We start from the raw sequence: 20275 nt of genomic DNA, 5'->3' as shown, positions 1-20275 counted from the left end.
GCATCAAAGAGATGTATTTTCAAGTCATCATAAAAGCTGAAATGGGCCATTAATTTCTCATACAATTATTTTCATCTTTTTTATAATTTCATTTGTTTGAACTTAAAAAGCAAAATATAGCACTAATCACTTACATCAGACTTTTGCATTATCATTGAACCTGTTTGAAAACAAACTAGTACATGTAATACCTTTTTTTAATTAGCACTTTCATTCTCTTTTTTCACATGTGCAAGTCTTTTAAATTGAGTTCAATTAAAAAAAAAACCATGGCAAAGCCAAGGAAATTGTTATTAATTGTGAGGCTTGAAAATCCTACACAATTTTTTTGATTTGTCAAAAAGTAAATCTTTTAACTTTTTCTAAACAAAACTACACATACAATTCTTATTCTAGCTCTTCACTAGTTCAGAAACTACGAGGCAGATTAAGAATCTTGTCAAGTCAAAATGAAACCTATAAACCCTCTCAAAGTTTGTTTGTTGGGGTTTAATATTTTAGTCATATTTTTTCCTTGTACCTACTTTTGAGGACTTGCTACAAGTCTCTCTGTAAAACATATTTTAAAAACTTCATTTTCAACCACACACTATCCAATATGGTGCAGCAGATGGATAGTGAATAGCCAACAGTGTAGAATAACAAATTGGCTTGACTTGTAGAAAGTCCAAACTTGCACAAAAAAAAAATAACAACAAAAAAAAAACAACAAAAAAACCAAAGTCAAACAGATTGATATTGCTATACTTAGAATGTGTGGACTTCTGTCTGAAAGAAGAAGATATGCCATGCACATTTCCCATCAGTACTTGCCTTTAGTAACTCTGAAGACCACTTTACATCTACAATCCTGTCCCGTACCATGTTTAGCACATTCAGTTAGAGGTATTAACGTACTACTAGGTTTGGTAGGTATAGAAATACCATTCACAATAGTAAAACCAGGCTTAGAAGAGCCAGACCCATCACTTGTCAAACTAGTGAAACTTTTAGCTGGACTAGGATTTTCCTTAGAATGTTCGGAGGAATCACTTTTCTCTGAGATTACACTAGATCTGGCAGTTGAGCTATCACTACATGTATCTGAGGTCAGACTGGACCTGGCTGGACTTTTCTGACTGTCTCGATCAAACTCAATAGGAACTCTGGTTACGTCAGGCTTAGAATCAGGAGTAATATCCTTATCTGTCAATGTATCCTTCATCTTCACTGGACTTATGTTTTGCAACAGTACCATTACAACAAATAGATCATAACATATTTTTCTATTTTACTGATTCCTCTTCAATACGTCCAATGACCAAATGATTTCAAAACTAAACTTGATAATATACTATAGTCAACTAAAACAAGTTCAATATATAAGTTGTGTAATCCTATAACTTTCTTATTTGAATGAAATGTACTTGAAAATGAGTTACATGTACCAGCAATGTGCAACTGTTTGCATCAATCTCAATAATTCTCAGCTTCTAAAAATCAACATTTCACGACAATGTCATCACTTCATTAGAAGGTTTTAATGGTTCATGTTCCCATTATTTATTTTCTTGCACAAACAATGAATTCCACGCCTAAGATTAGTACTTAGTAGACAAGCATGATAGATTGACTATAAGAATGTTCACTAATTAAGCACACAGTAGTTTTGACGAGTTTTTAATTAATATATGATTAGTGACCCATTCCAGTAACAAAAACCTCATCTGAATCCAATACAATAAAACAAACAAGTTCCTTTCAATTACTCTGTCCAGCACGAAACTTGATAGACATCAAATCTAATTTTACTAACAAGATAATAGGGATCTGTGAATACATATCACACTGTTATTGAACAGTACAATGTAATTTTACTACATTTCACTCCCTCTTGTCAATTATCTCCAGAATTTCATCAAATAAATCTGCAATGTATGTTTTCAATCATATAATTAAATGAAATCCTACAAAAACTTCATAAAAATATGGTGCAGATTAATTTTTAGTGACTACAAAAACAAATTATTGTATTTTTATCCATAACAATCCAGAGTGTATCACAATGCACCAGAAAAGAAAGTAAGAATCTTCCAACTATTTTTTTAAGACCTTTGATGATAATTAAAACTGCAATTTGAACACATTTGCCAGTAATTTGCAAGAATTTGTCATCTCAGCAAAGACTATGTAGATTTACAGGCAGCTTTTTTGAAAACCAATATGTTGGAGACATGTGCAAACTGTCATGAACATTAGTCCAGATCTGTCAAAATTAATTTATAATCCCAGGATTAAAATAAGTGGGTCTGCACTTTCTTAATGCAAAAATTTCTGAGTTTCTCAGAATGCAATTTCTACCACTAGATTAAATTGCATAATCACTCCATCAAGTTCAAAGGCTAGTCTAAGAGATAAGAGCCCCACAGATATAGAAATCTAAGCCAAGATCAGTGTTAAACAAAGGTGTTGCTATCATCCACACGATTCTGAGCTTTATAACAGTTCAGTCTTCAATTTCTATCTATTATCCATCCAAGTATCTCACGTATATGGAGTCAATATATAGATTCACTAAAAACTATAAAGAAAATCAGAAAACATTGGCACCTTGGTCTTTTCAGCAAACAGGTTACCTCATAACAAGCATGTTCTCTCTTTTATCAACATTTATTTTAATATCCTCTATAATGAGCGGTATATTATCCATAGCCTTGCTACCAAAGCTATCAGCTATTCACTTGCCAAGTGATAATTAACTACTATGGGGAAACTACTATAGCTGTAGATCACTTTTTTTCAATCAACCACAATTTTTTTCATCCAAATATATTCTTACATACACCAGCTGACAAAGAAGATGTCTCACTTTCAAAAATATTTTTGAAATTTAAATACAGCGGTATGCAAAGATGTTGAAATTGACAGATGTTTCCCATATTAATTTTCACATTTTTTACAAAAAATTTCCACTACAGTGGCGACATTTATGATCCATCAGTATGAATACAGGTAATCCTCAACGATTGTCAAGTTAATCCCTGAGGTCTGTCCATTAATTGACAAACAGGTATGGTATATGGACAACCAGTAATAGCTGTTCCACCACAATTTCACAGATTTTTATCTCTCGGCAATGTTCAAACGCTTTTTCACAGATTTCACAGATTATAACCCCCTTAAGTGGTTGTATGGATAGTTTATGCAGCTTGTTATCATAGAGTTAGGACCTTCTCCAGTATAGTTTATCACCTCTTGATCTGTGAGTATATAAATGAATATGAACAACGGCACCAGTTGATAAGTAGTCCATGTATAGAGGAGTATCCTGTTACAGTGACGAGGGTCATTTAAATTATTTATTATGAATATTAAAATGTTTACTCAACTATGTAGACTATCTATAATAAAATATGGGAAATTAATTCAATTCTCCCCAATAATGTCTTGACCATCCAATATATCATTTCACTGTAATTCCTAATAGCTATGAGAATTTCCATCAAGAGTAAATCTAACAAAGTACAAAAACAAAAGCTAGAAGGCAATTTTTAGAATATCCAAACTTCAAACAAATATAAACCACTTTTTTTCTGTTTATATTTCGAGACCATTAACAAATCTATCCTCCATTCAATCTTCAGTCTCTGCAATATTTGCCAGAACTTAATGTTTTTCCACTTAGGCGTTTTTCACAAAGATTCCTGGCTTTTCAAGAAATTCATATCTGTCACCTTTCTTATATGTTTACACAATCAATGGAAATGTTATATTTCACAAAAGCCCAAGCTGTATACAGTTTTAAAGTAAGATCAATACCATCTGTTCAACTGAACATAAATATACAGAGTCTTAGGTCACATATAAACCCAGTCCAGACTTATCTAACCCCTTCATCCCTCTGACAAATGTAAACAAGTAGACAAATCATTTTTCATCTTCTAGCAATAATATTTCTCAGATTTATCTTCAAAGATGTCCTCAAGAAGTGAGTAACAACACACTTTCTGACATGATGTATTTCTTTTAATTGACAACTTAGTCACCATTTACGGATATCTACTGGTAATTCCGTAACTGATTATTGAATATTAACGCATAATTATTATTGAGTCACAGTCTCCGAAAAAAAATTATTTCGTAACAATAAATTCTGCAGGTTGTACCACAATGTTTTCTTTCTCATGAATAAGAAAACAGACAACAGCAAATAAACATATGAATTAATCAATTAAATGTATTTCCTCATTTGCTTGAGGGACTCTTAAGTTATTCAATTGAGGTTAATACAATACTTATTCACAGAGGAAATAAAAGACTCCTTATTGCTGGTCAATTTGTCTCATTTATCCAAGTACAGATCCGTGTAAGAATCAGACAGGATGTGACACACCTAAAAAAGATTTTGTACAGCAGGATCTAATCTACACATCAATGAAAAGAAGAAGTTTTAGTGAATTTTGTTTGAAAAACAGCAATATTGATATTCCATTACAAAGAACTTCTCCCTCTTCAAGACAAATGGGAAAAGTGAGTACAAACAAGGAGAAGTTATTGCTCATTTCTCCCTCAAAAGTAATGAAGCCCTGGTACAGAACTCTCAAAAATTTCAAAAATAGTCTGGTGAAGAGAAATATTTTTTGTTGGTAATATATTAGCAAAAAAAAGCTGGACAATTTTTGCAGTATATTCCAATCTGTTTTCAAACCAAAAAATATTTCATAACACCTTGGGTTCACACTATAAAGTGTTGGGCATTGTTTATAGAGTGCAATGAGTGTTATTTTTAGCAATAACTGGTTTCAAATTATTTTTCACACATAACTAACACAAAAAGGACCTGTCTGACACTCGTATGGATCAGTACATACAGTTAAAGGTACATTTATGTTGTTGTACCTTTGATCAAACAGATCAAAATTGATTTCCGTTTGACAAATATTCATTTGTTATAAAGTTAGTTGTTTCTAAACAATCACATTTAAATTATATAAAACATCCCATTTTTTAAAAAGGAAACAAAGAATAAGTTTTTTATCTACACACAATGCATCCTCTAATGTATTTCAACTAAATTAAAAGGTAATATTTATTCACTATAAGCAAGATAAGAGTTTAAAGTTCAACTCCATTCAAACTTACAAAAAAAATATAAGAACTTAGGGTACCAGCTGATACAGTCAAACCTGCCTGAAGTGAATTCTCAAGAAAGAACTACATGTAAATCATGATTAAAACAAGTCCGTGGTCCTTTTATACAGGTAAATTTCACATAGAATGTTTCTGCAGATATTGCTGAATACAGGTGGTTGTTAAGACAGGTTTTACTATATAGCAGGTTATTGCCAAATACAGGTAGCTGCTATGACAGGTTTTACTATATAGCAAGTCATTGCCAAATACAGGTAGCTGCTATGACAGGTTTTAACTATATAGCAAGTTATTGCCAAATACAGGTGGTTGTTAAGACAGATTTTACTGTATTTTACCTTTTCTATTACATAAATCACAGTGTTCTCACATTGATTTATGATAATAAAGTCAAGACAAGAAATAATGCTACCATCTGCTACCAATTTTCCTTCTAATCATCTCTGTTTAAAAAGCCAATGTTGATTTTTTTAAAACGAATTCAACTAACTTAATCCATTTTCAATGAAGTCAGAAAATACCCAGTATCTGTCAATACTATTCACAATTCAGAATAGAATTTAGACCATGAAATATTTAACCAAGAACAATAAATAATACAGAATGCTGTTACTTTTAAAAATTTACTATCATTTGAAATGCACATACAAGCAAGAATGCAGAGCTGTGTTGAGAGACAGAGGAAATGCTTAACAGACACAAAGCCCAGTGATACATGTACACTTCACAACTACATGTATTATACACGTAGTAATATGAAAATATGACACAGTTAAACCTTTAAAAGAAAGCAAAAACTTGCACTACAAAAATGAATATGAAACTTTACACTAATATTTGGTTTGGGTTTTGTTTTTCAAATGGAACCCAACATTAAAGCAGATAATTTTCATACAAATTGAAACACATTTCTTATTATAAGAACCATTGAAAATTTGGTAGCGGCAAAATAGTAAAACATCATTACTGAAAAATAAATGACAAAACATTCTAAATTATGCTGAGTATTAGTCTTTTAATTAAAACAGATCAAAATTTTTCTGTCTGGAAGGACCAAAGTAATCATCAAACAAAATCTACAGTAAACCCAAAAATTCAGGCACGTACATGTGTGTAAAAATACCATAACATTTTCTATTCCTTTTTAAAAAAAAAAAATTGAATGTGATAGTTTGATATTTACAAATAGCACTTAAAACATCTGTCAGGCCAGATTTTGAAAACCAGACATCTTTTTAGTAAACCACCATCTCAATTAATAATTTTCTCACATCATATTGCAGGAAACAGTGCACATTAAACAGTTGCCAGGGCATACACATACTCATAAACAAAAGATAACTGCCTATTACATAACTATTATAGTGTCAAATTCTCATATGCTGAAACACCATCACCAGACATCTAGGTTGCATCAAGCAATTAACATGGTACACGTATTACCAGAATGCACAAATATCTTTTGTGAAAATGACCTGTTATAAGTTGGAAACTATATATAGGCATTGTCCAGTCAATAATTTAGAATTTTCACAACTTTATTCTGACCTAGACAGGCCATCATTAGGGGAGTGGGGGCTCTACCTTGCATTCTGGTTACCCCTCCCCCACTTAGTAAAATAAATAGATGTGCTTCAGCATATGATTTTACTGAAACCCTTTATGTTTGAAGTCCAGGATCAAGAAAAAAAAAATCTAAAAAAAAAAAGACATCTTAAAGGAGACTTTGAGTTCTTGCATTACATTAGGATGGACAGACAGAAACAAAGCTCTATATGTACCTATGCTCATACAGTAAATACATTATATTTGTATTTCTAATAAAAATTTTTGCCTCTGCGACCACCCCCCTCTAATACAGGTCATGCTGCATATTTAAATATTGTCTATAGGTGTAAATAAGAAATTCACATATGATCTCATAGTAGATTGGACTATATCATACTGGGTGTATTGTTTTAGGGGGGAAATAAGGAAGTCAAAAATTCTACTCTTCTTTGTTAAAGAGACTTTCTTAACATGCATGAGATTTACTGGCAACAATACGTTTTGAAATGATAACATAATACAAAAGTTTAAATCAACAATAGCTTTGAACTATCACGAAATCATACACAATGTTAGCAGCTGTCTTTTAGCAAACAATGCTATGAAATGATAGCAAATTGAAACAAGTTAACCTTTTCTTATCTTTACAGAAAATAAACCTCCCACAGCCTATCTATTATATTTACTTATCTTTCAACGTTTTATTACTTATCATTTGCAAGTTTCTATACACCCTGAAATCTATACTTTTTACAGAGCAGGAAATTATAATATTGAATTATTGATAATTTCATGCACACTTAGTACCATCATCATCTAATATAAAACTCAATCACAGAAGTCTGTCATCAACAGATAGGAAATAATTGATGACGGTTTTGCAGTTTTCCAAACCATATGTGCAGCATTCAACATATATGTAAGTCCAAGAATAAATGATGCTGAATTTGAACACTGAACTTTTTATGATCTGAGGCAATTCATTTTCAATGACCAAAGTTATTGTCTAGATTCTGAAGTTTCACTCTCAATTTCTTGTAAATTGAGTACGAAAAATATGATGAATGGCAACTGTGAGGAAAGAAATACAGATGTACAGACGGACAGATGGAAAACCCTAAATGACAGTAATTGGGTCTTGTACTAGCACAAAGCTTTCTAAAATAGAATATGTAATATAGAGCAGTGAAGTTGAGTTGACAAATTTGGTATTATCAATTGTTTTAATAATATAATATATGTTGTACTTAAAAAAAGATAACACATCACAGCTTTTCCTTTCGACATCTTACAAAAAGATAACATACCTCGTGAACTTATACTATTAATTTTTACAATTCATAACATAAGTCATAACAAATGGAACTGACAATAATAGTTAATAATCCTAGACCAGAGGGCCTTAAACTTTACCAATTTTCTGCTACAAATTATATAGAGCTGATCAATAATTTAATAAAATCCTAACAGTAAACTTGTAATTACTTGTCAGTAATTGAAAAACAATGAACTACTGGTGAATAAGGAGAGGGTTAGAAAATAATTGTCATATAAACGAATAACTTGAGACAAAATCAATTTCCATGGTTTTGAAGCATAAAATTAAGTCAATAGTTGGCTGCCCTTTACTATTTTTTATATTGACAAGTGACATTTTTTAACATCCAACCATTTGTTATATCCCATGAATCAATGATCTCATTGAAAGTGAGAATAGTTATGTTCATATAAAATAACTAACAATGGACCTTTATCAAACTTTATTAAAATAACCATCATCAATTCTTTACAGGATCTCTGGATTTGTTTGTACCCCCCTTCCAAACAAACAAGAATCAATTGTAATTTTAGACTTCTGTCTTTAACTTCTTAACTTATCTTGTCAGGCTTGTGAAATTTGTCAAAGTTTGGTAGTTTTTCATGTTAAAGAAAACAACTGAAAAAATGATTTTAGGCTAACTAGTAAATGTGAAGATTGTTATTTTATGCAACAATGCAGTTGTACCATTATTTAATCTAGTTTGGAAACCAATTAAGCTTAGGGGATCAAGTTTCTGAACAAGCCGGTTAAATGTCTATATACTCATTTTTTTTTCGTATTTTATAATTGTATCATGTGTATTATTTTGAATTGGCAACAATCCTTGAAAGTGGATTTCAGACTAAATAAAATTCTGTTCTGCAAAGGCTTTTATAATTGAAGGGAATCAGCTGAACCACAGTTGAAGTAAATGGTTCATAATCTTTTCCAACTGATAAACTTTGGACACAATTATACATCACATTTATAATATTCATGCATAAAATAGCGAAGAAAACTTTTGACTTCCACATTACAATAACAGTACACAGAAGTCTGATTTCTTGAATAACTTTACAATATCAACTCTAAATACAGTTTTATCAATCATTTCCCTACAAGATGGAACATCATGTCACTGAATTTTGTTGACAATCATAATAATAGCTTAAAGTAGGCGTTTTAAACTTTAACAACTTTTAGTAACAATACTTGATTCAAGAAAGAGTCTAACTACAAGTATATGTTGTGCACTGTTAAACAGTTAACTTAATACAACTTTGGCACTGGTTATTGAATGTTTATGACTTGTAAGCCTACATGTTACAAGTAGCATATGTTTTCTATATTCTATACAGTTAGTTAAAATCAATATATCCTGGTGTACAAGGTTTAGTACATTCTTTTCTCTATTCAATTAACAAGTTAGAACAGAACTTAATATAAGATCTCTATGCTAAGAATTTATTTCCATCTCCTAGACTGTTTCTGTCTATTTACAAATATTTTATACAATCAGTATAAGAAAACAAAGCTAAAAAGAGGGGTAAACACATGCATATAGAGAATTTCATAACTAAAGGGAGCTAACTGCAAAATCTATCAAGCAACACCATCACTATTATCAAAACAAATGTACATTTCACTTACGAGTACTTATCAAAACATTGAAATGGACATGTCAATCTGATGAAATATACATCATTCAATAAATTTTCAATTTAAAATACTTTCTCAAATTCATTGTATTCAATATATCAGAATCAATTTCAATGTCATAATACTACTTTTTTTCCAAAACAAACAATCCAAGTTTTTTTACAGTCAGAAAACTCACATATTTTACCTAATTAAATATTTCCACAATTCAAACAAAAACAAATACTCTTATATTCTACAAGAGGAAAAGGTTGAGGGCAGATGTTGAAGTCACCAGGTTTGGGGTGGACAGAGGTAGTGATGGTGTGTGAGGTATAGGATCACAGTAACAAAACTAAATGGGGACAACAGAAGTCTTACCTTTCAAGTCTAACACTCCTATTTACAGAGAAAGAAAACTCAATACAGTCAGGAATATAGATGGATTTTTAACTTTCCCTGGAGAATTTGGTGTCATATCTTTTTTCATTCATATACCATTAAAACCCATTATTCTTTGAAAATGCAGAGATCCCATTAGTATCAACTTTACCCTCCTAAATTTAATTTCTTACTCACAAGATTTTTAGGAGGAAGATTCTGTTTCTATTTATTGTTGATTGACAAATTAAATGGATAAATCCATGTGGTGAATTTAATGCAGCACTGTGTATACAAGAATCTTTTCTAGACAATGTTTGTAAGACTTATACATTTAGGTATTACCCTACTAAATATAATTCATTTATAAATATTTCATATACAAACTATGTTTTACGCAGTATAGTAGAATACTCCATTTTACTTCATTTTTAGTTTTGAATAAATCATAATTTTGTATACAATCTATTTTTTGTCTAGATTTCTCTATGTAGTTGGTATTAATGCTGATGATGAGAGGTAACTTTTTGAAACAAGTGTACAGCATCCCAAAATTGACAATACTAATATAAGTGGTATTTTTGTATTTTACAAATAAATATAATTTCATCATCACCCTTGACACCAAATTTCCCATGGTTTAGGACAACACAGACAAGAGCTATAAGCAGGTTAGTGTATAATCTCTACAGGCTCTAATACATTTTAATAAGATAACTAGGCAGGTGTATAAAATATTCATTATTGGAATCAATTAAACCAAATCTTGGAAACAATGTCAATTTGTGAACTTACTGTTTACAGAAATGATATTTTATAATGGTATGGGTAGTTATGACAAAATGCATCAAAAATCTACGTTCACACATATCTACAAAATGTGACTCCAGAAGTTGAGCGTAGTGTAAAAAAAACTTAAAATAGTATGTAATACTTATAATTAGCACACATAAACACTTACCATCATCATCACAGTCAAGTGGAGTCTGTTTCTGTAAGTGGGCTAACCTTGGATCTAGCCAGTGTGTTGTTTCTTTATCATGACTGTAGAAAACAGAAAATTGCATTGGAGGAAGGGAGGTAACCCAATTCAATAGTCGAGAAAATACATGAAAAGGGAAAAAATAGATATCACAACATGTATTTATTTTAATGTCTTAATGCTTTTGTTGTGAAAACAATGAACATTATCACTTGCATGCCCTAGATTCTTCAGCAAAGACAAGTAAGTTAATCTTTAATTGTCTGCAAAACCGTATTTTAAAATTTGTGTCTGTCTTAAAAAAAACACTTGTTTCCTAAATTATATACTCAATATGATAAAATGCATACAAAGTGAAAATGCAAATTAACTGGTTTTATCTGATAAATATACAAGAACTTCTCATTAACTTCTAAACTAAGTTCATCAAAATAATTCAAATCTTGCACTATAACCTTTTGTTCTTGCACTCTACAGCTTTATTGTACATAATTTACAATTAAGAGATTGCCCATGTACAAACCAGAGTAAATTTGATTCCACCATTTTTTCTTTTTTGTTTCAATGTACTGTTAAACTAATTACGAAGTCAAGAAGAAAAGAGATCTTTCTGTATCATGACACAGAATATATGGTCTATGTTCCCTAACAAATCAACTATATAATGAACAGATCAAAAGAGTTATCTCCCTTCATTTTATATTCTGTAGTGCTATCTTTGCAATTTATTTTAATCTTACCATTTCAGTTAGTTACAAAACAACATATATTTTGAGAAAACACGAGTTTGTGATCTCTGATGCAAGAAAATGAATTGAAAACAAAATTTGGCATGTGCCACCCTCAACCCGAATATACACCTAATTAACTTTTTGTCATACTAACTCAATGAAATAAGGATGACCTTCATCTGTATAAGCCATTTCCCAGTTAGGTGGAAGTGGCCCAAGGTTTGATGTACTATGGGCCCTTTCTAAGGACTTTTTTCTCGATACTTCTTCGTTAAAAGGTATTGGTGATGACTTGGCAGATCCAGTATCCGTTTGACTCTTGGTTCTTTTCCTCTTATCAGCCACTTGACCAACAGACCCAGATCTTCTGAGTAAAGGTCCTTTAGGTTCATGAGGAGGTTTTGGGGTGCCATAATGATTCCCTGAAAATATTTCTTCACATTAATTTCGAAGTATTTCTTATTCCACTGTTAAAAAAGTATTTGTATGTACTAAAGAACTGCTGTATATTCAGACATTACAATTATCTTTCAATCAAGGCAAAATATTCAACCAGGTTGTTATCACAATAATTTGTGTTTACATTATTGAAAACAGGAAATTAAAGACATTATAAAAAAAAATAAACCCATTTTGAATCATTGACGATAGCATGATAATTTTTTAATGAAATTTCAACATTTTGATTTCATAATGTAATCCATTTTCAGGGTAGTAATGATTATATTAAGCATGACAGTTATGAGACCTAACAAAAAGTAGCTAAATGATAGTCTTATAATATCACATACATTTGCACATCTACATGTATGTACATACACAGTGAAACCTGTCTAAAGCGAACCCTGATTAAACCCAAAATCTGTCCAAACCGGGCACTTTTAGAAGTTCCACTGTGTCAGCCCAAATGTATTCTGGCTTTTGAGCCACTTCACAACATATATTATTATTATATTTTTTTTTCAAATGTATTTTAAACCTGGATGAACCATACACCTGTCTAAACTGACCAAAATCTGGTTTGGTTTAGAGAGGTTACACTATACTTAACTTTTGATAAAATAACAAAAAAACACATCTTAAAAAATTAACCCCAAGTGATGTTTTGACTATTCAGAAACACACGAAAATCATAATATTTACTAACCAACTACGTAAAGCATCAAAGCCATACTTCCAATTCAACACAAAGTATAATTTATAAATCAAATCATCTGACAAGGAACTTTTATCCTGTATCCCAGTTTACATTGAAGAAACAATTCCTTGACATTTAATACCAGATTTGTTATGTTTAAATTGACTAAGTAGATGACCTTTTTTATCAATAAACAATGTCTTAATCAGTTCAGTGTTGTCTAAGGTATCACTTATTGAGTGCCTTAATCATTCATTCTACCTCCAGCTCCAAATTAACAACAGGAAGTTTTGATAAAAATACTTAAATATGACTGTATCTAGTCCTATGTTATTGATAGAAGTATGAAGACTCCACCAAAACCCTCTAGATTTTAAAGTGCAAAACATTCTCAATGGTCCATATCATTGAATAAATGGCTGCATGGTAGACTATATATACATGGGTTGTAAAGGTTCTACTTTTTATCAGTCTATACCAAACAGTTTCTTTAATAAGGAGATGATAAAACTGGGAAAACAGTTGTGGAAAAGATGTAAATTTCAGAAATCAGACATGTAAACCTAAACATATGTAGAATAAAAACAGTGGACTATGGAAATCTAATTGACCGACTGATTGTGGTTTAACATCCTTAGGTCAATATATATGCATTTTATGGCCAGAATGTTTGACAAATTATTTATACAATGTATCCTTCCTTATAACCTTGGTTCCCTTGATTACTCTTATATACTCTTGTACTATTGCAAAATGCTCATCCGAATCTTTATTGTGCTAACTCACAGAAGCAACAACCCACAGGTAGGCATGTCACCTCCATCAGACAAATTATTCTGACTCTGAGCCAACCAGTGAACACTACATTTCTTATATTCAATATGCTTAGCAGCAGTGTCTACAAATTTGAAGTCTAAGCTGGGGTTAGAATCTAGGACATTCCACACGAGAGGAATGATTGTTAATTATTGTTTAACATTATTATTTCATGCATTCCAGGACAAGAACTATTGCCAATCAAATACACTCTGCTTTGTACTATTCCGACTTGCTGAACTGGCTTTTTATTGTGCTAGCTCACAGAAGCAACAGCTCACAGGTACAAAATATAGGCATGCCATCCACTTGGACACATTTGGAGTATATATGTGGTGGAACTCAGTGATAATATGTTGTAGAAGACCACTGAGGTGGTAGAAATCAAATAAATCCCCAGCGATTTATCGAGCCCATGCCCCATAGTTGCATTTCCTCCTTGGATAGTGCATTGAATGACTAATGTGTCGTGTCATGTGTGCGCATTAAGTTTCCATCATTGATGGTGGAGTGGTGTCCACTACTTGTGACAGTAAAAAAAAGCATGAACGTGTCTTTTAACAATGTTTTTATTAGCAGCACTCGATGTTTTGATTGCCACGTTTTCGAGGGGATTTGAAGAATGGGGAATGAAACACTACTTAGTCGATTTTTTAGATTAAATATTCTTGATCACTAGTGCGTTTGAAAGAACAATAAACATTGTTTTAAAGAATGAAATCAGGAAAGTGTGGACTAGCGGTTCCATCTGAAATTGAAAATGCCACCAAAGACATTTTTAAGCTTGATCCAAAACAGAAGAAATAATCTTTTTCAAAGCCTAAAAAGTATTAATGATTGTAATTACCAGAATCAAACTGCAAGTGTTGTAGAAACTAACTGGGCAGCTGGACACCGTTATGAACCCCTTATTGAAAATATCGATAATGGTGCAGACATATTAACTGGTCCTGAAGCACCCAAAAAAATCCAAAATCTGATTGCAGCCAAACAAAAATATAGACTCTTTCCTATCATTTGTGATTAACTATGTACTCTAATAGCCAAGTTAGGGTCTTATTGATGGGGGATCTGTGGACCATGATAAAGGACTAGACAATACATTAATATAAAAACTTAAACAACAGAAAAGAAAAGTGACTTGATGTGACAATTAATTGACACATTTTAAAATTGTTAACTCTTATTAAACATTTGATCTGCAGTGTAAATTCATGTTTGTTTATGTTACAAATGTACATTTGGTCTTCACTGTCTATTCGGCCTTAGCTGCTATTCCAAATTTTGTCCCATGTCTTTTTAGAATGGACCATTGAAGTTGAAAATGTCCCACTGAATTGAAAGGTAAGGGGGCCATAGTCCCATCGGCAAAATTTTAATCCCAATCACTGAATCCCTGAATAAAATCAATGTTTCAAATAAGCAGGGTCTGAAATCATGACCTGTTTTTTTCACTGAGGTTGAATTGACCAATGCCATAAGGATGAAAATTATCAAGAATGTTACAAATATTTTCCTTCAACCACAGCATGAACATTTCGTATATAGACCAAAATACACTTATTAACCGTCATAAGACTATTTTTTTCGTTGAAGTTTTTGGACACCTTAACCCACTTGAATATTTTTCACAAACATCTGTAGAATAATGATATTGTATGCATGTTCAAACTATGTAACCCTTTTGAATTTACACAATGTATATTTCTATCATCATGGTATTATCTTTTACTAACATACCTCCATAAACACCACTCTCTAGAAGTTTTCCATCCCTTTCTAACTGTTCAAATTCTTCTTTTGATAGGAATGTATAGTCAACACCATTTTTTTCTTTGGGTCTTGGTTTACGGGTGGTACCTAGGAATTTCAAACATTATGAATACCATTTTTCGTTGACACAATATTTATAAAAATAAATGCACACAGTGGTAGACCTAAGTCGTAACAGTAACCTTTTGCCAGACTGTAAAGTTTCAAACAATAATAAAGTAAAACTCCCTCTAACCATGAAGGGGAATGCTCATCTCTTGGGCTTTTCCCCATCTTGGTGCTAGCATGAACAGATCTTCCAGTGTTTATGTCATGTACATTTGCATTACTTTTTTCTCACACTTACATTATACTTCTTGTAAATGTACTTAGAAACTGGTAAATGGTCTTGACAACCTAATGACTTTAGTCCATAATCTATATATGGAAGGATAAACTTTTTAAGGGAGAAAATTGAGAATTTAGGGATTTGAAAAGTCCAGGGTAAACAGCTCTTTTGAGAGGTATTTGCATGGTATTAAAGTTTTTTTTCTAAAGAAAACAGTCTGTATACAGAGTAATATCATGGGTAACAAAAACACTGCCTAATGGGAAACTTTTCTGAAAGAGAACTAGGAAGGCTTAGTACAATTTACATGAACATGTAATGTATATGCATATATAATTGTATAGATGATCTACATGTACGTGAAAAATAGTTTACACAATGTATTTACATGAGTACATGCATGCCATATGACATTTCAATTGACATTTGATGAATATTAACATGTTTTCCTGTCAGATCATGACAGTTCTTTTTTTTCCAAGGTAAAATAGCATAAATATGTACATGTACATTGCAATTTCTTCATGTTAAAATTACATATCTAATAAATAATATTAGAACTCACATTTCAAAAATTTGTTCAAATAATGAAAACTACATTATTTTTGTAGTAAAAATCATAAAGCTAAAGTACAGAATCAGAATAACAAATGCACCCATTTCTATCTGAATTTTCAGTACAAAATGCAATATTCACAGTGAAAATTTCAGATCTTAATTGAAAAAAGTACAGTATTTTACTTACAAGGTACAGTTCTCAAGTAAAGATTGTCTCTAATTGTTTGCTGTAAATCATGATCAACTGAACCCTTTTGAAATCTGGATGCTAAGTATTGCTTCAGATCTTTTGGAAGTAAGCCTGCAAAAAGGAACAAAATATGTATTCATTTAACACATCAATGAACTATTATAATTTTATACCTTGAATGAACATAAGATAGACCAAATGAACTATTTCTTCAAGAAGTCATGACATCCATTTGTTCATTGTACATACATGCAGCACACAATTTTAAAATTTCCATTGACTTCATCATGCATTAATGTACAAGAATAGGACTGAGTTGGGTCGTTCATATGGTAATATACTGTACCTGAATACACACAATATGCTACACAAATATAGTAATGATTAATGACTTAAATTTCAAAAACTGGAAGAATATTTTTATACCATTCACACTGTTTTGTTTCAAATATATTGAAAGAACACTAAATAAATATAAAAAATTGTTGTGTATCTTTATAATTTTTTTTAAAGTGGCTATTGATCACTATAAATGGAAATACATTGTGCATTTTGTATGTACATGTGTGTACAATGTACTACACTTTATTTCCAAACAGCCATCTTTGTTTCTACATGTATCAAAAAGATATCAGAGAGACTTCTTGATTACATGTAACCTAATACATGTACATTTTGTAAGTATATTTCTATGAATACATGACTTTCGTCAGGTACATGTACATTTATATACCAACATTTAAAAATGTTTCATGCTTACATATATCAAGAATAAAATATAAAATTTATCTATAATGTACATGTTGATATGAATGACATTCAATTCAGAAAAAATAATTCACATATTGATAAATGAAATCATCATCTAAATAAGCTTTTACATTTAACACACTCATGATTAATTTGTGAGAGAAAATGATCAATCAATCAGTGATTCAGGTTATTGGTTTTTCAGGCAGATACCTTAATGAATAGTTTGTCAGAGAAAAAATGTTTTAGGCTTTGTTTCTTGAAATTGCATGTACACATGTACATTATGAAACTAAAAAGTGAAAAATAGAAAGTTGTTACATGTAATTGCTGAACAAAAAAAAAAGAAGTACAAAGCAAAAACAATATCTGCAATTTAACAATTTTCTTTTTTTTATTTCAATTACTAGACGAGCAGTTTTATTATTTAATATACTATGTACATGTTCACTGAAATTAAGTACACATACATGTATAAATGGACAGATGAACATGTAAACTGTACATAATCCAATAAGTAGTACTTGAGATTTCTTTGAGTTGAAAAAAAAAGATACATGTATTATACATGTACATGCTTTAGAGTTACTTTAAATTTAATTGGTTCTACATGTACATTTGTTTATTATAGACAAAGAACTGTAAAAATACAAATACAATGTACATGTACTTACAATGTATATATACAAGTATTGTGTGAAAGTAACACTGGGTATTAACTTAAAATTTTTAAGAAGCAGCAATCATTTTGGAATTTCAGGAAACTATCTTTGAAATTTAATACAATAGTCAGTACACCACGTGACATAATCCACACATAAAGAGAATACAGAGACCATCACAAAATTTACAACATGTATGTAGCTAGTAGATAGTCCCTTACGCATTATACTGTACATTTTGTACACTGTACATGTACATGAGCATGCTCCATAGACATGTAGTTAAATTAAGTTACTTAACAAATTTCTAATTGGTTCAAGAAAACAAACACATGTACTCTCTGACAATTTTTCTTTGTTTATGAGGACAAATGGAAGGACAATCTTGCAAGTAAAAACTATATGTTTTACCTGCAATACAAAATTTAAGAACTACAAAATGAACAGTGTGCATGTATTTTACATACATGTACACAGCATACACTGTGCATGTACATTTGAAACATTTTCTGATGAAGTTCTACTTTTATTTTCAAAATCTGAATATACATGTACCCTGTAGCTGCAGACCTATGATATAATGTATCATATTCTGTTGAACTTGGTTTGTAACTTTTATACTTCCTTTGGAACAGCCGCTCAAAATCACTTTAACTAATTACTTTCCAACATTTTTGCACTTTCAAAAACAATTTTATTTTCATTATGAGGAAAATAAAACACCATACATTTATGAGAGGTACATGTAGTTACCAAAGCAAAAAAATATAATAATAATGTTGTTTCCTGCTACCAGCAAGACCATTAAACAGGTACATATAGAGTAGCAGAAAACAAAGTCAAAAGTTTTGTCCAAAGTATCTCATATGATGTGAATCATACAATCTTAACTAAATTTCTTTCACTGAAATAAACTGATATGATGTACATGTACATTTTTGTTCGTGTAATGAGATGTACTGTACATTGGTAAACTGTATTGTTACATTACTATGAACATGAAAGTGTGGTAAGGACTTGAAAATTCAGTCCATCCCAAATTTTCAATTTTCAGACTCTTTGGCCTTAGGAAATGTCTATTCTTATGGGACTACATATGCATGTGCTTTATGGAAGTACTTGACTCTGGACATTTTTTTTTTTTTGTTTTTCGAGAGACATTCTTAATACTTGAAATGTCAGAGGATACCAGAACCGTATAGTAAATTTCAGTTAATTAAAAATTAAAAACACTATTCTATTTATGTTCATCTTCCTGTGCATGATGTGAAAAAAGCACTGCTAAAGTCTAGAATTCTACTAAGTCACATACTCTACAATAAACAATGTGTGTACATACATATACATGATGTAGTACCACAACACTGATAAAACCTGTTGTTGAGCAAAGAATTTAGATTTTTAGTCATATAAAATATCTGCTAACCTATTTTCACAGTCTTCACCATAACAGGATTTCCATTGTTTCCAACTTGTTTCAGCCATACTGTTGCGTCTCTCAATGTATATCCTGCAATTTTCTGTCCTTGAATTTCAAGAATTATATCGTCAACGAATAATTTTCCATTATGGAAAGTCAACTGTGGCAATTTTAAATTAGCTATAACACAAAACTGTCCATTGTCTGCACCTCCGCCTAAAGTTATTCCAAATTCTCCCTCAGCATTTGATGACACAACCGCTTCCTGTATTCTCTGACACCAGTGTTTTTGCACATTTAATTCTTTCATGGGTTTTGGTGGGGGTGCAACGGGCGGTTGTCGCACAATATCCTGTTTATTGTGCGACATCATACCTTACATATGACGAAGAAAGTTACAGAACTTGCATCTCTCCGCGTAAACTGATGCAAAACACATAATTTTGGCTTCTGAGGACACTGGTCAACGCGATTTGACAGAAAAGTTACTGGACTTTGAGAAAAAGATGCGTCTAACTGTGGCATTATGGAAGCACTGGACCTATGTCATCGTTAATGTTAGTGATGCCCGTGATAACTTACACGTGTAAATACACTTTATATGGGTTATTTTTAGTTATATTTGTGATAAAAACATTGATATTCCGCCCTATTTTGAACACTGTAGATGATGCATTGAGACTGCGCATGTGCGAAGGTGACATACCATAAATCGTTCTGTTTGTCATTAGAGTTGTCGTAACATTTACAAAAACAAATAATATGCAATCGGTGATAAATTGAAATTTGATAACAATAATGGGCAAGAATAAATAATTTCATACTCTTATACTGATAAATCCCTCCCGCAGAAAATTTGAACCTATCTGGATATGGCAATTTTGATTTGCCATTTGGAAGAGTAATCAATTTGGAGTTATATCCCCTTGA

At 31.3% G+C, this 20275-nt stretch overlaps 1 protein-coding gene across 5 annotated transcripts in view; it reads right to left on the bottom strand.

Annotated features, from left to right (window-relative positions):
• The window catches only part of LOC148628320 (membrane-associated guanylate kinase, WW and PDZ domain-containing protein 1-like), a 53762-nt gene extending 33724 nt beyond the window's left edge, over nucleotides 1–20038 (bottom strand). For 2 of the 5 annotated variants that reach the window (XM_088586044.1, XM_088586046.1), the window contains exons 1-6: nucleotides 19352–20038; nucleotides 16511–16624; nucleotides 15405–15524; nucleotides 11865–12132; nucleotides 10959–11041; nucleotides 9998–10015 (exon numbers count right to left, since the gene is read on the bottom strand). In XM_088586044.1, coding sequence (XP_088442170.1) covers nucleotides 9998–10015; nucleotides 10959–11041; nucleotides 11865–12132; nucleotides 15405–15524; nucleotides 16511–16624; nucleotides 19352–19718 — 970 coding nt within the window. In that variant the 5' untranslated portion in view covers nucleotides 19719–20038. Of the gene's footprint in view, nucleotides 1–813; nucleotides 3878–9997; nucleotides 10016–10958; nucleotides 11042–11864; nucleotides 12133–12857; nucleotides 12993–15404; nucleotides 15525–16510; nucleotides 16625–19351 lie in introns of those variants that run through there. The other 3 variants (XM_088586045.1, XM_088586048.1, XM_088586047.1) reach the window with 3 other exon arrangements.
• Nucleotides 20039–20275: the final 237 nt, after the last annotated feature.

The sequence above is a fragment of the Perna viridis genome, chromosome 1, assembly GCF_037379345.1.
Source record: "Perna viridis isolate PV_CMFRI_1.1 ecotype Kerala chromosome 1, ASM3737934v1, whole genome shotgun sequence".
Classification (NCBI taxonomy): domain Eukaryota; kingdom Metazoa; phylum Mollusca; class Bivalvia; order Mytilida; family Mytilidae; genus Perna; species Perna viridis.
The sequence above is the reverse complement of the archived record's forward strand: the minus strand, read 5'-3'. Positions and strand labels throughout refer to the sequence as shown.